This window comes from Centruroides vittatus, unplaced genomic scaffold (genome assembly GCF_030686945.1).
Source record: "Centruroides vittatus isolate TY-2023 unplaced genomic scaffold, ASM3068694v2 contig_900, whole genome shotgun sequence".
Taxonomy (NCBI): domain Eukaryota; kingdom Metazoa; phylum Arthropoda; class Arachnida; order Scorpiones; family Buthidae; genus Centruroides; species Centruroides vittatus.
In genome coordinates this window covers 3298935-3315318 of record NW_027122591.1, presented here as the reverse complement: position 1 = coordinate 3315318, position 16384 = coordinate 3298935, and the positions used below count along the sequence as shown (strand labels likewise).

General features: G+C 33.4%; 1 protein-coding gene across 1 annotated transcript in view; it reads right to left on the bottom strand.

Moving 5' to 3' along the window:
• Window positions 1–16384, bottom strand: part of AP-1mu (adaptor protein complex 1, mu subunit) — a 43684-nt gene that overhangs the window by 375 nt on the left and 26925 nt on the right. The window contains exons 7-11 of the mRNA XM_067280979.1: window positions 8330–8456; window positions 8118–8260; window positions 7968–8039; window positions 5489–5647; window positions 16–141 (exon numbers count right to left, since the gene is read on the bottom strand). Of these exons, the coding sequence (XP_067137080.1) occupies window positions 16–141; window positions 5489–5647; window positions 7968–8039; window positions 8118–8260; window positions 8330–8456 (627 nt within the window). The remainder of the gene's footprint in view (window positions 1–15; window positions 142–5488; window positions 5648–7967; window positions 8040–8117; window positions 8261–8329; window positions 8457–16384) is intronic.

Sequence of the window (16384 nt, the reverse complement as noted above, 5' to 3'; positions counted from 1 at the left end):
ATAATGTGTACTTACCTGGATTCCAGAAGTTGTAAAATAAGGAATTTCAAATTTAACTTGTATGGGTGGTTTTCCTTCTGTCTCTTCACTTTCCACACTGGGTAATCCAAAATGTGCACGCATTAAATATTCCTTACCACCCTAAACAAATATTTAAATCAAAGATATATTTCTTTTCACGCTGAAGAGTTCAAATACAAAAATAATTATTCATACTACAAACAACAGGTATTTAATACTCAGGAAAATAATTAACATTAATATTTTTTTTTAGTTTCAACATGATTGATTTTCAGAAAAACTTGGCAATCTTAATGAGTATCTTTTAGTCATAACTACTCTTCTAACCTGTTACCGGTGTGTATTCCCTCTTCATCAAACTCTTAATTCAAAAAGTAGGTCTTTACAAACGTTTTTGAACCACAAATGTCGGTTCTTCCTCAGGTAATACGAATTTCGTTGAACTGCTGTTTGAATCACTTCAAATTCGTCGAAAATACGTTCGAATCCACGTTTTCCGTTTACGTCTTAATGTGGCATGCGCATTTAGTGACCAACTCGGCTATCATAAATTACCGTTCATAAGGGCCTGCCATGCTAGTGAAAGCGTAATCTCATCTTTATAATTAATGCATTGATTATCCTTAAGGTTGGCTAGGTATATGGTGGCCATCTCCAGCCATTTGATATGGTGTGGGTGCCGTGCGATGCAGATAATTCTAGATTTATCAAATTCAGGGTGTACATCAGGATCAGATGCGTACGTTGCCCGTGCCGTCGTGTTTTTTTGCCTCTGAATATCTGTGGCGTCCTCTCTAAGTCTAATCTCTAGAGATCGTTTGGTGGAGATATCGAAGATTTCTGTCACATCTGCTATTTGTAATCGGAATGGTGTAGACCCCGGCCAGCCTATCTCTATTCGGTTCATCCTTTCTGTTGGTTAAGATGTTAAATAACGTCACGCATCTTCTGAAGGCAATGCATACGTGTTTCTTTCTCGCTGTCTCACCATACAGCTTTACGACATATGGATTATAGGTGATCGGAATGATCTTGTCCATATCTAGTCTTTCTTCCCTTTGTGGTAGGTCTTGAGCTGTGTTCTGGTATCGAATTATTAATTTGCGCACCAGCTTTCTGTACCCGTGCTCCGATGCTATTTGCTGCATAAGCTTTAGCTCAGATTGCAGAGCTCACTCTGTAGAAGAGTGGGTATGCGCTCTTCTAATTAGGGCTTTAAACAGGGCAACTTTATACTGTGGTGGATCACAGGATCCAATAGGTATGTATATACCCTTATATCTTTTAGTCTTTAAATTCCAAGACTAATTATTGGTGATGAATTACATTTGTAAATAATAGAAATTTCAAAGATTGGTATGGAAACTGACATCGAAATAATATAAACAAAAAATAAAATACATACAAAAAATTATAATAATATTAACCACAAATGTATGCACTTACTTCAAAATAGCCAAATTAACAATTTTTTTCTTGTCATAATTGACATTCTCTACTCTGCTTCTTAACAATTCTATGATTTCTAGATTTAAATAACCAAAATGCTTCAGATATCATTTAAAAGTCATATCAGAAAGTTGATCAGAGATGCATAATGATGAACACTCAAATCATACACAGACAAATTAAACTGTGATTATTTTACTTGCAAAAGAGTTTAGACATGTTTTGTTTGACCCTGACTTCTGTGGTACTAAAAAAATTCATTCTTTTTTTCAAAGTATATTAGTACAGTCAAACTTGTTTTTATGCGGTATTTCTTTGTGTGATTTTTTTATTTGTGCAGTTTTTTTTGTGCGGTATAGTTGGCGACTAGTCTCATGCGTTTTGTCATGTCTCACGTTGACTTATTATAGCATAAATGAACTTATTATAGTAATATTATTGCATGAATATGCGAAAAATGAAATAATTTATTTTTTAAGTCAACAAAACACCACCTGGACAAAAATATGTAAAACAGACGATAGACAAGACGATGCAGTCAAGTGCTGACATCTGTTGTCAATAAATTCTACGTGTGTTTTAATTACGTTAATTAAACCTTCAAAGTGCTTTCACATTCCTGGACCATTAAGATAAGATTCATTTCAAAGTGTAAATTGAAGGTAAATGTACTGTATTATTTTTTCTATTTAGATATAAAATTTTAGGATTTTTATTTTATGTTTAGACATAATCCCTGAAAATGAATAAGGGCAAAAACAAAGCGAAGAGGAAGGTAATTTCTTTAGAAACTAATACTACGATTTTAAAACGAGTTATTTTCTATGTGAGACTTTTTTTATGCGGTCCCTACTCACCGCATAAAAAAAATTTTTTTTTAATTGTGCTGCGAAAACTATTTTTTATAGCCACTCGTGAAGTTTCGTGCGATTTTTTTTATGCGTTTTTTTTTATGCAGTCCCTATCCCCCGCATAAAAACAGGTTTGACTGTATAGTGTTTGACATTGATCTTTTATGGATCAATCATTTGGAGATGATATTTAACAGGCAATTGTATCTTCTGGTTTTGAAGCAATAATTTTATAACAACAATCTTTAATCCAGCAAACAATTTACAATTACATTATTTTTCTTGAATCTGAAGATAATAAAACAGTTACTAATTAATATATCAAAATAGAACTTATTCTGTCTTCTTGCAATGATAATTTAATATCCTATTTACATTGGATGTTTTATTTATGTCACAATTAATTACACAAATTTACATATCATTATGATTTCTGGAATATGAAAAATCCCAGCATATTGAAATGTAATCATGTTTTTAATACAGTTCTCGATGAATTGTTTTGTCATTCAGTTGTCTTTATATCATGTAAATAATAGGTTGGTGACGGCATTGCAAAGATATCGGCAAGTGTGTGAATTTGAGGGGAGAAACTGGATGCTCAATATGCAAAATTTTTGCTTAAATGGGCAGATGCCATCCACTCTGAAGCATGTGAACAATGGATCAATGAAGGCATATACGTAAAAAATTAGGATCTGGTACTCCGAAAACCACATCACACAAAGATTGATGGCTCCAACCATAAGAAAAGCTACTGCAACACAAATCTGAACAGAATTCTTAAGAAGTCACCTGACAAACAACAGGCAATATCCAACAGTTTGTTGGACTTAAGCACTTCATTGAGACTTATTAAAATCATCAACTGTCAGGACTTGATAGTTATCATCATTTGTTGTATGAAAATGGTCTATATAAATAGTTTGGTAACAAGTCTTGATTTTGAATCTAAATGATGATAATGAATAAGAAGAGTCAGTGAGTGTCCAACTGACTAATTGTTGCACTTCAATCCTCTGCAATCCCTGGTATTATGATTTAGATCAATTTGCTATCATTACTGAAAGTACTCTGAATTTCTTTGATGACACAATGAAAGCTTACAGATATGTGAATTGTACAGACAACCCAGTTGTCATAACCTTGTTTAAATCAGTGATTCTCAACCTTTTTTTCTTCACAGTACACTTTTAATAATTTAAAAATCTGGTGGCATACATGGTTACTTCGGTAAGTACCACAGGGCAACTGGTGACGTCATAACTGATTTTTAAATGCAGTTACCAAAACATTTAGGAAATGTTACCAACTATTGGCAGTTACCGATAACACTGGTTACAATTTCCAATTGCGCCCTTGAAAGATAGAACCAATTGACGTCACTTATGTATGGATATTCACAGTGCGGCACATTTCAAAAATCTCATAGCACAGTGGTTGAGAATCACTCGTTTAAATGATATTTTTAAAAGACTACCACCCACCCATATCATAGAAGGATATTTAAGAAGTTGAAATAATAGATCTGAAACTTGGCAAATAATCAGTCCTTCTCTTATTGAACATACATATGATAGAACATCTAATTTGCCCATTATTATTATGACTACATGACTCCACAGGTTAGAGAGACATTTCCAAGAATGAAATCACACAACTTTTTACTCAACACTAAACTGTGTTAAAGATCACTGTCAAAGAAGATCTCACTATCATTTTACCATATACACAGGTTGTCTAAAAAGAAACTGAACTTTTGTTCTAGAAATAAAACTAGATGGCGCAACTAGCATTAATGGTCAAATTCAAAATTTTGAATGTTATATTATCAATTATGTGCAATTAGATTTGAATTTGTTCATAACAATTTTCTGTGATATGAAATGTAAGGGTTATTTCGTGACTCTCATCAGAAAATTTCAATGGAGCAATGTGCCAACATTAAGTTCTTTGTAAAACTAAAGAAAACTTTTACCGGACCTTTTAAGTTACTGAAAGAAGTATATGGGGATGACTGCCTAATCCAGACACAAGTTTATGACTGGTTTCGTCAATTCAAAAATGGCTGGGAGTCAATTGAAAATGATCCAAAAAGTGGTCACCCAAAGACATCGACTACGGACAGTAACATTGATAAAGTGCAACAAATATTAGGAAAGGATCTGAATGTGAACTATAGAATGTTTCAGAGAAGTTGGGAATGTCAAAGGACTGTGTCCACATAATCATTTGAACAAATGTAAGGTCTGTTTTCACTTTGTTCCACACTCAGTCACCGAGGATCAAAAATAAACATACATTCGGCATGCTCAGGACGACATTCAAAATGGTTCGCTGCAATCCAAATTTTCTCAAAAATATTGTTACTGGTGATGAGACATAGTGCTACCAATACAACCCATTGACAAAATGTCAAAGTTCTGCGTGAAAATCATCAGTTGAGTCCATACCGAAAAAACTTTGTTTCCAAAAATTGCGGGTCATGCTTGTCTGTTTTTATGATTCCAAAGGTATTGTACACAAAGAATTTGTCCCAAATAGCCAGAATGTTACTGGAGAATATTATTTGAGTATTTGGAACATCTCTGGAACCAAACTTTACACATACGGCCAGAGTATCGTGCTCAAGGAAGCTGTGTCAGACACTGCACCCTCACACAAGAGCACTGCCGTTCGTCAATTTTTGGTTCAAAAAGATACTGTGACCCTAGACCATCCACACTATTCTCCTGATCCAGCCCCCTGTGACTATTTTCTGTTCCCAAAACTTAAAATTTCAATGAAAGGGACTCGTTACAAGGACATTCCGAGATTGAGGCTGCTGTGACTGCAGTATTGAACCAGGTGCAGGAAAAGGAGCTGAAAAAGTCCTTTGAAATGCAAGTTACTTGTTCTGAATGTTGCATTGCTGCAGAAGGGTCATATTTTGAATAAATAAACAGATTTATAAAAATATTTCTTGTAGTTTTCTCTTCCTAGAGCAAAAGTTTGGTTTCTTTGTAGACAACCTGTGTAATTAAATTATGTATATCTTCATATATATATCATTAATCATACACACACACACACAGATACACACACCTGTCAAAAAATACACAAAAAATATATTATCTTGTCATACACACAAGATAATAGATTTTCTACCATGTAAATGAAAATATTACCGGAAAAGATTTTATACTCCAGACAATTGCATTCTGTTCAGGTGCATATTTTATATTTCCAACTGTTGTTTTGAATTTAGGTGAATCTGCATCATGTGGAACAGGAATAACAATCTCAACATTATTAGCAGTTGATCGTCTTTTAAACTGGCTTTTGGCCTAAAAGAAAATAAATTTAAAATTTATTTTAAAATTCATTTTAAATTTAAAACCAAATATCAAGTATTAATTACAATATTAAAAAAATAAACTCATCAAGTTCTCAATTTTAGACAATTTAATATTACAAATAGTTATATTATCTTGATAACTGATGTACTGTACTAGCACTATGGATTAGGTGGCCAGTCTCAGTTTTATTTGTTTATGAATAGGCCTGACCCATAACCCATAATAAATAGATCAGCCAACATGGATAAAAGATAAAGGAAAAAAATACCTTAATGTAAAACTATCCATGAAAAGTCACAAGAATCTGGATATAACAAATCTATAGCCCATACTATAAAACTATCTTGTTGATTTATGTTATAATCCACAGAATCTAAATCAGCCAGATTGTCGTATCATTTCATTGTTAATAAACTAAATCTTACTAGTTATTAGTAGCCAAATTCAGTGAGTATATATTCACCGATATATGATAACTAAGTATAATTCCAAGCTTTTATTATATTTTTGAACAGTATGTGTGTATATATATCTCTATCCACTATTCTTTCATCAAAAAATGTTTCTGATATGACCATGAATAAAATTCACTATTGCATAACTAAGTTTATTTTATAATGCATTATATGACATTTATGTAAACCAGGGGTTCTCAAAGTAGATTTACTCACTGTCCCCCTGTGGGCGGTGAGTAAATCTAGGGGGCGCTGGAAGCAGGGTACGAACGGTGACCAAAGGCAAAAGTTGGGGTCACTGATGGGTTAGGGGGCATTGGGTATAACTTTATGGAACAAAGGGAGTGGTGGATCAAAAGTTTGAGAACCAATGATGTAAACATTGATATCAGGAACATCCATTTAGCATTATTGTTCTTTTAATAATGACATTTAAGGACAAATACTGTCGATATAAAAACAAAACATCAGCTGCGGTTTTATTATATAATACCATAATTCACAATAAGTCGTTTATTAAAAATTTATATTTTTTAATAAAAATTATAAATACAAACAAAAATTTTTATTTATAATTTATAATTTATAGATGAAAATTTAAAAAATGAGTATTAAACATATAATAGAACATCAAAACTTACAAAATTATAAAGAGTAAAAATTCTCTAAAATGCAAAATGAAGTTACTACTGTATAAAAAATTTTAGTACTTTCTATTCAGAAATGAATATCTTTTCCTTATACATTACACAATGAATTTGAAATTTCACACAATATCAGAGGAGACCATACTTAAAACCAATAAACAAACAATTTTTAATATCAAAAGGAAACATAAATGATAAGTGAAACAGGTGGACAGATCACTTATTTATATCTTGACAAATTTATTGTTTCAGCTGCAGTTGTAATTTCAAGGACAATGGTAGAAATAAAATATGGTATTTTGTTGCAAAAAGAAATTTAATGGCAATTGATATTTTAAAATGTATTGACTCAACTGCTTTTAAAATTTGGGAACAAAGAAAAAGCACAATATAACAAGAGCCTATCGTATATCTATGGGCAGAAGGCATAGTGTAACAAACCAAGAAGGCTGTACAATAATTTTAAGTGAAATTATTATTATATTGGTTTTAGTGAAATGAATCTCATTAAAACCTCAATATGCAATAGACTAGATGTAATAAATGTTATCAATTTTATGAATATATCAATCAATGGTCACCTTGAAGAGAATTTGATTTCCAAGCTGCCTTTACTGTACTCTAAAAAAAAGACGCTTTCAATTGTGACCTTAGTATGACTATGAGTAAGTTATAGCATTTCTAATTTTGTACTGGCTGACATCAAAATAAAATCTATAATTTTTATTATGTTGAAAGCATTTCTTTACTTGTTTTGCTATAGTTTTCAAGACAACATTAGCAAAAAAACTACAGATTTGAAAAAGCTAGTGAAATCCCTATATATATATATACAGTAATGGTTACATTTCTAACTCCTGTTAACTGGATAATTCTTATGAAAACAGTCAGTCAAAAGTTTATTATTGTTGATAATTTAGAAAGAACTCTTCAATATTAAGTACAACATTTTAGAATACTTACAAAATATAATCTTAATACACATTATATTTGTTTCATTTTTAATTTGAATGAAACTGGTTTTTGAATTAATGTAAAACTAGCTGGAATTGAAAAATGCATCTAGAAAAACCTTTAAATGAAACATTTAACTGAACTGAAATCTAAATTGAGTTCAAATGTTTGACAAATGAAAATAAAACTGATATTTGAAACTAGTAAGTTAAATAATTCTATATATCATAAACACAAAGTAAAACAACATACCTTAATCATGTATTCTACTCTACTATGAGCATGGCGTTCAATCACAGATTCAATCCATATTAATGGTTTTACCTATAATAAATTATTTAATTGAAAATTTTAAATCTAACAGAATTTTAAAATGTAAGTATATTTGTAAAAATTATTTACATGTGTATTTAAACGATAAGACATTAATTCAAACTCGCCATCTGGTGGAATAAAGGAAATTGTTCGATCATTCTCAAAGCGTGATAAACGCACACACTGATGGAATTTTACATCTTCCAACTCAACAGACTTGCTTTTACCACCTAAATATATGAAATCATATAAAGTTACAATTAAAGATAATGTTTAAAATATCTAAATTCAATACTTACGTCCTGTACTTTCAAATAATACTTTATCATTAAGTCCCAATCTTAACTCAGGCATTCCAGAAAGATAAACACGCATCTTTATACAACCAACAATTTCACTTCTTAGTACATTTCCGCTAGCATTTGCCTTTAAAAAGAATTGAATTTAAAAAATTTAAAATTTTTATTTCTAATTAATTGAAATTATCAGCTATCAATAATAATACAGAATAGTGTTTCTCGACCTTGGGGTCTATGGATCAGCAGACTTACATTAATAAAGATTAAAATTTTGTTCAAACTTTGATGTATTCAAAATATGCTTTTAGATTTATTATGTTATAAATGGCTCAGTATGTCCCAAATGTTAATAATACCCACATACGTTAAAAAAAAAAAATAGACATACATAACTTGGTCCATAGAACTTTTTTCAGACATTTTACTGGTCTCTGGTCCATGGATTTAAAAAGGTTGAGAAACACTGATAACCATTAGGACCAATTATAGGAGGAAACAATTGGAAATTTCAGCAGAACAATACACCAATTCAAAACTCAAAATCAACACAACAATGGTTTTTAAATGAAAAAAAATCAGTATGATTGGTTGGCCCTCTAGAAGTCCAGACATAAACCCAATAGAAAATTTGTGGGGGCATCTTAACCAGAAAAGTCTACAAAGAAAACAGGCAATATCAAACAGTAAATAAACTTAAGATTGTAATAATGGATGTCTGGGACTCAATCACATTTCAACAATTACAAAAACTTATTGATTCAATGCCAAATAGGATGTTTAGTATTACTGAAGCTAAAGGGAACAAATTGATTGCTAAAATCACTTTAAATGTAAATTTTAGCTAAGATACTTATGTGAGATCCAAGATTTAGGGATATTTTAATCCATTTAAGAAAATTTTTATATAAACATCCGTCGCGATCATTAGAAAAACATTGCACAAGATACCAATCCAATGACGTTCTCTGTTAACAAATGGATGAGAATTTTAACAGTTGGTTTCAAAATGATAACATCCTAATGTGAAAGGATACGAAAGTAAGCAACGTTGTTACATCAATGAAAGTCATCGATGAACTAGCACCTGCACAAGCAACCTTCGTTTCCAAACAATTGCCGATCACATGATCGGTTTTCCCAGGCTAAATGCATAAAAGGACAAGACACTGACAGTTCCGGGCATTCATCCAGAGGAAATAGGATTAGTCCCCAATGGAAACGAGTTTCTCCATAGAAGCAGGTGATGTCAGTCTCCCTTGGTGACATATTCAGTGAAAATCCATGAACAAACATCCCCAGTCCACACAGGACAATGACTCAGAGACTCACCATAGACTTGTCATTCATCAACTGTGAATCCTTCTCCATATGATAAAACAAACGTCATATCAACTATCAACTTATATTAAAAGTATTAGTAGAAATCTGTAAACTCTCTCACATCAAGAAATTAAGTATGCCCCACGCGGCATAGGGAATAGAATAGACGTGCTGTAATTGTAAGATATTATAATTGCCATATTTAGTTCTATCCTTTGTAACTTTTATGTATCCTAGTTTAGATGTGTAATTAAACTTTTATTGTTATGTTTAATGTGTCCACCTGTTTAATTTTGGAGATCAGACAACTCACCGGCTTATCCACCCCCTCATCACTCAGATCCTGCCATCCAGTGACGCTGTGAGTGAGTTTTACTAATTCAACGATTAGAGGGCTCTGACCCCTCACCTGTATTCTCACACTTATAATTTCTTAACAGTAAAAAAAAATCAAAATTTTATAAATTTTATGTTAATTGTGTTAATTATCATTTTATATTGCTAAAAATTTGTGCAGTATCAGTGAATTGTCTGTAATTAATGATTTTTCAAGTTTGATTTAAAAAATGTTAAGTTTTTTCATACTCCAAAAAATTAATTGTACTTATAATTAATTAACAGACTGTATTTTTGACAATTACAATTAATTTTGAAAGTACAGTGTCTGAAAATTATTCACCCCACTAACCAAGTTCATAAAAATTATGCCAGTAGAGATGGAAAAACCAACTACAACAGGTAATAAAGCAAATGGAAACATTTTCCATTAATAAACCTCAACATGTGCACAGTTTGTTGCACAAACAATGTCCAATCTGTATTCACACTCTCTCCAAGTGTTTCTGATCATGTCAATTGGAATTGTCCCTATTGTTTGTGTGAGAATGTGAAAATGGAGAGAGAGTTTGTTCAAAGATTTATTCATTTTATTTATCACATTCTGGTATAGCCTTAGATTTACTCGATTGATTAATAATTTCAATGTAATATTTTAACGATAAAATTGACAACAGTTGTCATTTTTCGTGGGAAAGGGGAATAGAACTTCCCTTAAAAAGTGGTTATTGCACATATCTGATGAACATCTGTCCATTGCATCAGGTGTATGTCCTATCAGGTGATGAGAATCCTAAAATCTAATTGGAGAAAAGTTAGAATAAAAAGGGAAAAAATCCACAAGTTCAGGGCATTCCACGACCAAAGGAACATGCCATAATAGTCAGCAGTCCACAATCAAAGGAACATGCCATATTGCCAGGCAGTCAACAGTAAACCAAAACTGCCATACTTGACAGACAGTCGAAGATAATTCAAACCTGCCATCTAAAGAAAAAGAAGATAGTCTCAACTCTGACTCTCCAGCATTCATCTCATCATTCTCCCTATAAGAAGAGAAGCTCTACACATCGACAGAGGTATTATTGTTTTAACTGATTGTAAACTCTCTCTCTCTGGTTTTAGAAGTGTACTTAGTTAGGCATTGATCTAATGATAGGTTAGTCTTTTATGTATCTCTTTGTTTTATTGTAGCCATTAAACTCTGTTATTTTGTTAACCTGTTTGATCCCTTCGTTAAGTATGGACAATTCGAACTGCTACAATTGAACTTACTCGCAATCCTCCCCACTCATAAGTTAACAGCTCTCCGTCTTAAATAGAGATAATAATATCACAAGTTAGGGTGCAAAATCCTTCCCTAGCTGGTGTCAGGTCCCGACGTCAGAAGGATCATGTGATCCTGACAACACTTTATAAAAACGTCATCTACAACAAAGTGAGTGGTCCTTAATGACCCGATGACTAGAGGGGTTTAACCCACTCGATCATGGTCTCACACTTGTATGATGCATTCCTTCAATTCCTTCACACTTGATATCTATTTTGCATACAGCCTATTTGTGACATACATTGCAATCAAGAGGCATCATATCGGGTGAGCAAGAAGGCCAAGTGATGGAACCTCCTTGTCCTATCCATTGATCTGGAAAAGATTTCCTTTGCCCAGTGTGAAGATGTCCCATCCTGTTGGAAATTCACATTTGCTTGCTGGTCTTCCAGTTGCAGAACAGCAAACAATTAAATCATATTGAGGTAATTGCTGCTTGTGTCACTGTGTTTCCAGTAAAGAAAAACAGGCCAATCACAATATTGTTTGTCATGGTGCACCAGACAATCAATTTAAGGCTATCATGGTGGTGTTCTAGTAATGCATGTGAATTCTCAGAATTCCATATGTGACAGTTATGTCTGTTGACTTTTCCACATATATAAAAAATGCAGGGCTTAAAGCAGTCATGGCAATAAAAAAAAGCGAGAAAAGAGAGTTCACACTGAAAAAAAGCTAAAAAAGCTAATAGTGTTAAAATGAACGAAAACAGGCATTATTAAAAAAACACACAAACGCACACATATTTTGTATCAATAACATTGCGTATGATATCAGATTGATTATTAAGTGGACTGATAAGACTAAATATGAAAATAGTTAGGCTGAGTTTATACTCCAGAAAAGTGACCAGTAAGACTGCATTAAGCCAGAACAGGCCCGCATTAAGTTTTCATGTGCCCCATACAGAATTCCCACCATTACACAGCAAAGCAAATGGAATAGTAACATAACTACCAGAATGTGTTTCCATATAACATGCCAAATTTCAAATGCCATTTATTTCAAGGTACATTTTTTGATTTCTTCATAAAAAAAATGTAATTAAAGAAGAAAAAAAACAACTTCTGGCAGAATCAGTGGGTTGCATATTCATTATATAGCAGGGGTGGGCAAGCAAAAGTTCAGTGGGAGCCGAAATGTAGGTTTTGCAAAATGCATGGAAGCTGCAGTTCTGTACTTTTTTACTCTGTACTGCAGTTCTGTACCTTGATTTTATTATATAATATAAAACAAGTATTGAATTTTTTTAATAAACATATTTTCACAAAATTGTGGAAATAAAACTGTAAAAATAATAATAAAAGGCAGAAATTAACACTTTCAGCAAGAGCCACATAAAACTCAAAAATGCGACTCCGAGACCGCATGCGGCTCTCGGAGTCGCATTTGCCCATGTCTGTTATATAGCAATACCACTAGTAATTGTGACCCAATCATTTATTTGGTAATTTTATCAATATTTTTTAAATGATTAAAAATAAAATTACAGAATTCATTACTGGTAATACTAGTCTCACAAATCTATTCCCCTGAATACAATAAAACAATTTGTTAGTCATTCGACCCACAACTGACAGAGAAGAGAGTTTATGAAAACAATGTAATTAAACATTTAGCAGTTTGTTGTCCTTCACAGTGGGGAACCGGCAGAGTCTATTACTTTTATGGGAGAAAATATACAAAGCTTTCTACTACCCTGAAGTTGAAAAATAATACAATCCCATGAAATTTAACAAATCTGACATTAATAAGTAAATGATGAAATTATTTACAGAGAGTTGATATTTGATAAGTTTAGTTTTTTGCTCTTATAGAATCAAATTACAGAAATTATAAATAAAAATCTCATTTTTTAAAAATTAAAATCATAAAATTTCGCTTACAAAAGATCGAAATGGAACGCACGCTTTTTATTTTTATAATCGCTTTGTTTTATTAGACACAGATATTATTCTTATATAGATTTATTAATTATAATAAACATACATTATGTATAAAATTACAATAAAATAACACTGTAAACGTTTGAAATGAAAAAGTAATTGAATCGAGTCTCGCCTCCATATTAATTAACGCGCATTGATGTAGCCAGAGTTTGTTATGGGGGGCCTAGAGGCTGTAATTTTCTGGGGACCCGCTCTGTGGCTCCATCTGGAAACCCCTCACACCACGCGACCTCACCCGGGCTTTGCAGGACACCACCATCGGCACCCTGACGGATTCCTGGTCAGCGGTGCTCCGCAACAAAGGCCAGGACCACCTACGCCCTTTCACCCCCTGGAGGTACAGTTGCGTGTCATCTCGCCACGCGGAGATGCTTTTGGCCCGGCTCCGGACCAAGACAACCCCGTTACATGCTTTCCTTTACTCACGGCATCTACACGACTCCCCGGGGTGCCCCCATTGTGGCGCAGCGGAAACTACACTTCATTACTGGCTACATTGCCCCAAATACACTATAGCCCACAAGGACCTAGGCAACACAATGACCCTAAACATGTCTCTGGTGCGTACGCTGACACCTATCTACTGGCTGCCGGCCTCCATCACTCCTAGTCAACACGTGGCAGTGCTGGAGCGCTACATTAGCCTCACTAGCCGTTTCGCTTAGCAACTGGCAACGTCAGTCGGAGAAAGAGCCGCAAAGGCTATAATCTCCATATTAAATTGAATAAGAAGAAGAAGAATTTTCTGGGGAGGGGCACCAGGTTAACTGGGGGGGCGTGCCCACCCATGCCCCTTCCTGGTTACGCCCATGTTAACGCGCCACAGTAATTAATTGATCACGTTGCATCAAATTAAATAATTTATAAAAATTAAAATAATAAATACGTTTATAAAATAATTGGCTGTATCTGTTCGCAATGATAATGTAAAACACACTGTACTTATAGTTTAGCATTTCCGATATTTAATTTATTTTTGAATTTTAAAATATAAGAAAAACAATTTTTTAAATAAAGTTTTACGCATTGATATCTGCAACTTAGATAATACAAGGATATAAGAATCCATCAAAAAAGTTAGTTAATAATAATTAAAATCGAGAAAAAATATAAGTTTCTTTCGAGGTAAGGAAACTTGTAAAAAGTCAGATATGCGATCACGTGACGCCCATCTCCCCACTTTGTGTAACCAAACGGTCGAAGTTGAAATAAAACCCCAGCAGAAGTAAAAACGAACATCAGCGCATGTATAGGACAATAAACTTGAACGGGAGCGAAGATGAGACATGACACTATGTAATTTATGCTAATTACTTTCTAATATTAAAAAATTAAAATCTTCAATAAATTATAATTAAATTAATTTTTTGACTGAGTTCGACTAGAAGCATATCGAAAAGCTAGATTAAAGTGAAAATAGCGGTTTTTCGACGCTAAATATTTACAAATTAATTTTTTAATTTGGTGCCAGATTGACCGCAGCTGTTCGAATGCGCACGTGCGTGACGAGTTTTATAGTTTCTGTCGAAATGGAAAATGAAGGACACCGTTAGAATACAGAAAACCATGGTGCATGCCAAATATATAAGCACCCACTTAAAACCAAACTTTTGTCTTTGTCTAAAGATTGTCTCTACAGAAGTTATTAATATTTAGGATATTAGTTTAAAATCTTGTATTTCCTGGCACGAGATTCGCTTGATCTTTAATTTTACAGAGTGCTAGAAAGATACAAGCTTTGAAACGAGTGTCCTACAATGTTTTATTTAATAACAACAGTAGAAATCAAATTTATTATCGCTCAACAATTATTATTTTTGGTTTTTCTACGGTAGTCAAAAACGAGTAATGTCATCATTTAAGCTAAAGAATAGCAGGCGGTTGGGAAGAAGTTTGCTTAGCAACTTACTTCAGAAAGTATTGGGTTCTATACGATTTTCCGTTGCTAAAACATGAGTTTCTACTGTTAGTATTAAATAAAATCTATTTCTTTCTTTTGTCCACTGCACTTAAATAAATACAAATGCTAAAAATAATGCTGTATAAAAATCACTCTTAACGCTGAACTAGAAGTGTACTTATGTCTTAATGCAGCGTGATTATATCGAAGTGCTGCGGAGATCGGTATTTCACAAGGATACAAGCAAGGAGAACCCACGTGCAAATTCCTACAGCATGTGCAGAGTATCAAGCTTTGGGAAGCTCCTCGTTTTGTTAGTTTATATAAATGTAGTACACTACATGTGTATACAACAGTGCCTTATCATGTCGCGCACGGTCCATAAGGCATATGGGGACGTGCCGGTCACTATTTCGCTCCTGAGCGCATTTATGAAAAAAAAAAAAATTCACATGGGAAGTGACAAAAAGCTAAAAAAGTGAGTTTTTCTCAGAAAAAGCTAAAAAAGAGAGGAGCTATGAAAAAAAGCTAAAAAAGAGAGTCACTTTAAGCCCTGAAAATGGCTTCATCAGAGAAGACCAAGTTGTTGATGAAGTGTGTCATTATTCACTTTAGACAGCATGGTGATAACAAAATCCTTTTTTTCAGCTGGTCATCAGGTGTCACCTGCTGAACAATCTGCAATTCATATGAATGCATCCTTAACCTCTTATGCATGATATTGTGGACAGCAGATATTAGAAGATTCAGTTCCAAACTTGCATCACAAATGGATTTTTGAGAACTAAGTTGCAACAATGTGTAAGCCTGGTCGATATTTTCATTTGCTATTGTTGGCCTATCTGCGCCTGCTTGATGCACCACCATTCCTGTGGTTTGGAATTGTTGTAACCATTGCTTTATCAATTGTTTTGTCAGCATCTCCTCCTCGAATTCACATCTAAATCATCACAGAATAGTCATTGGCCTCCTTGTTTCCAAAACCAGAGTAAGCACATTGGTTTCTCTACAGGTGTTTCCATTTTCTGGCAATGAAAGCTGGGAAATGTTGGAAATGCCTATGTTGCCAACACGAAGAAATTATTATTTGAATTGTAATAGGGTGAATAATTTTCAGACACTCTGTACTTTTTTAAAGTTGTTTCATTCCTCTCAATTCATTGACGAGCTGTTACACACACCAAAGCCTCATTATCATCACATCAGCAATGGTTGAAGCA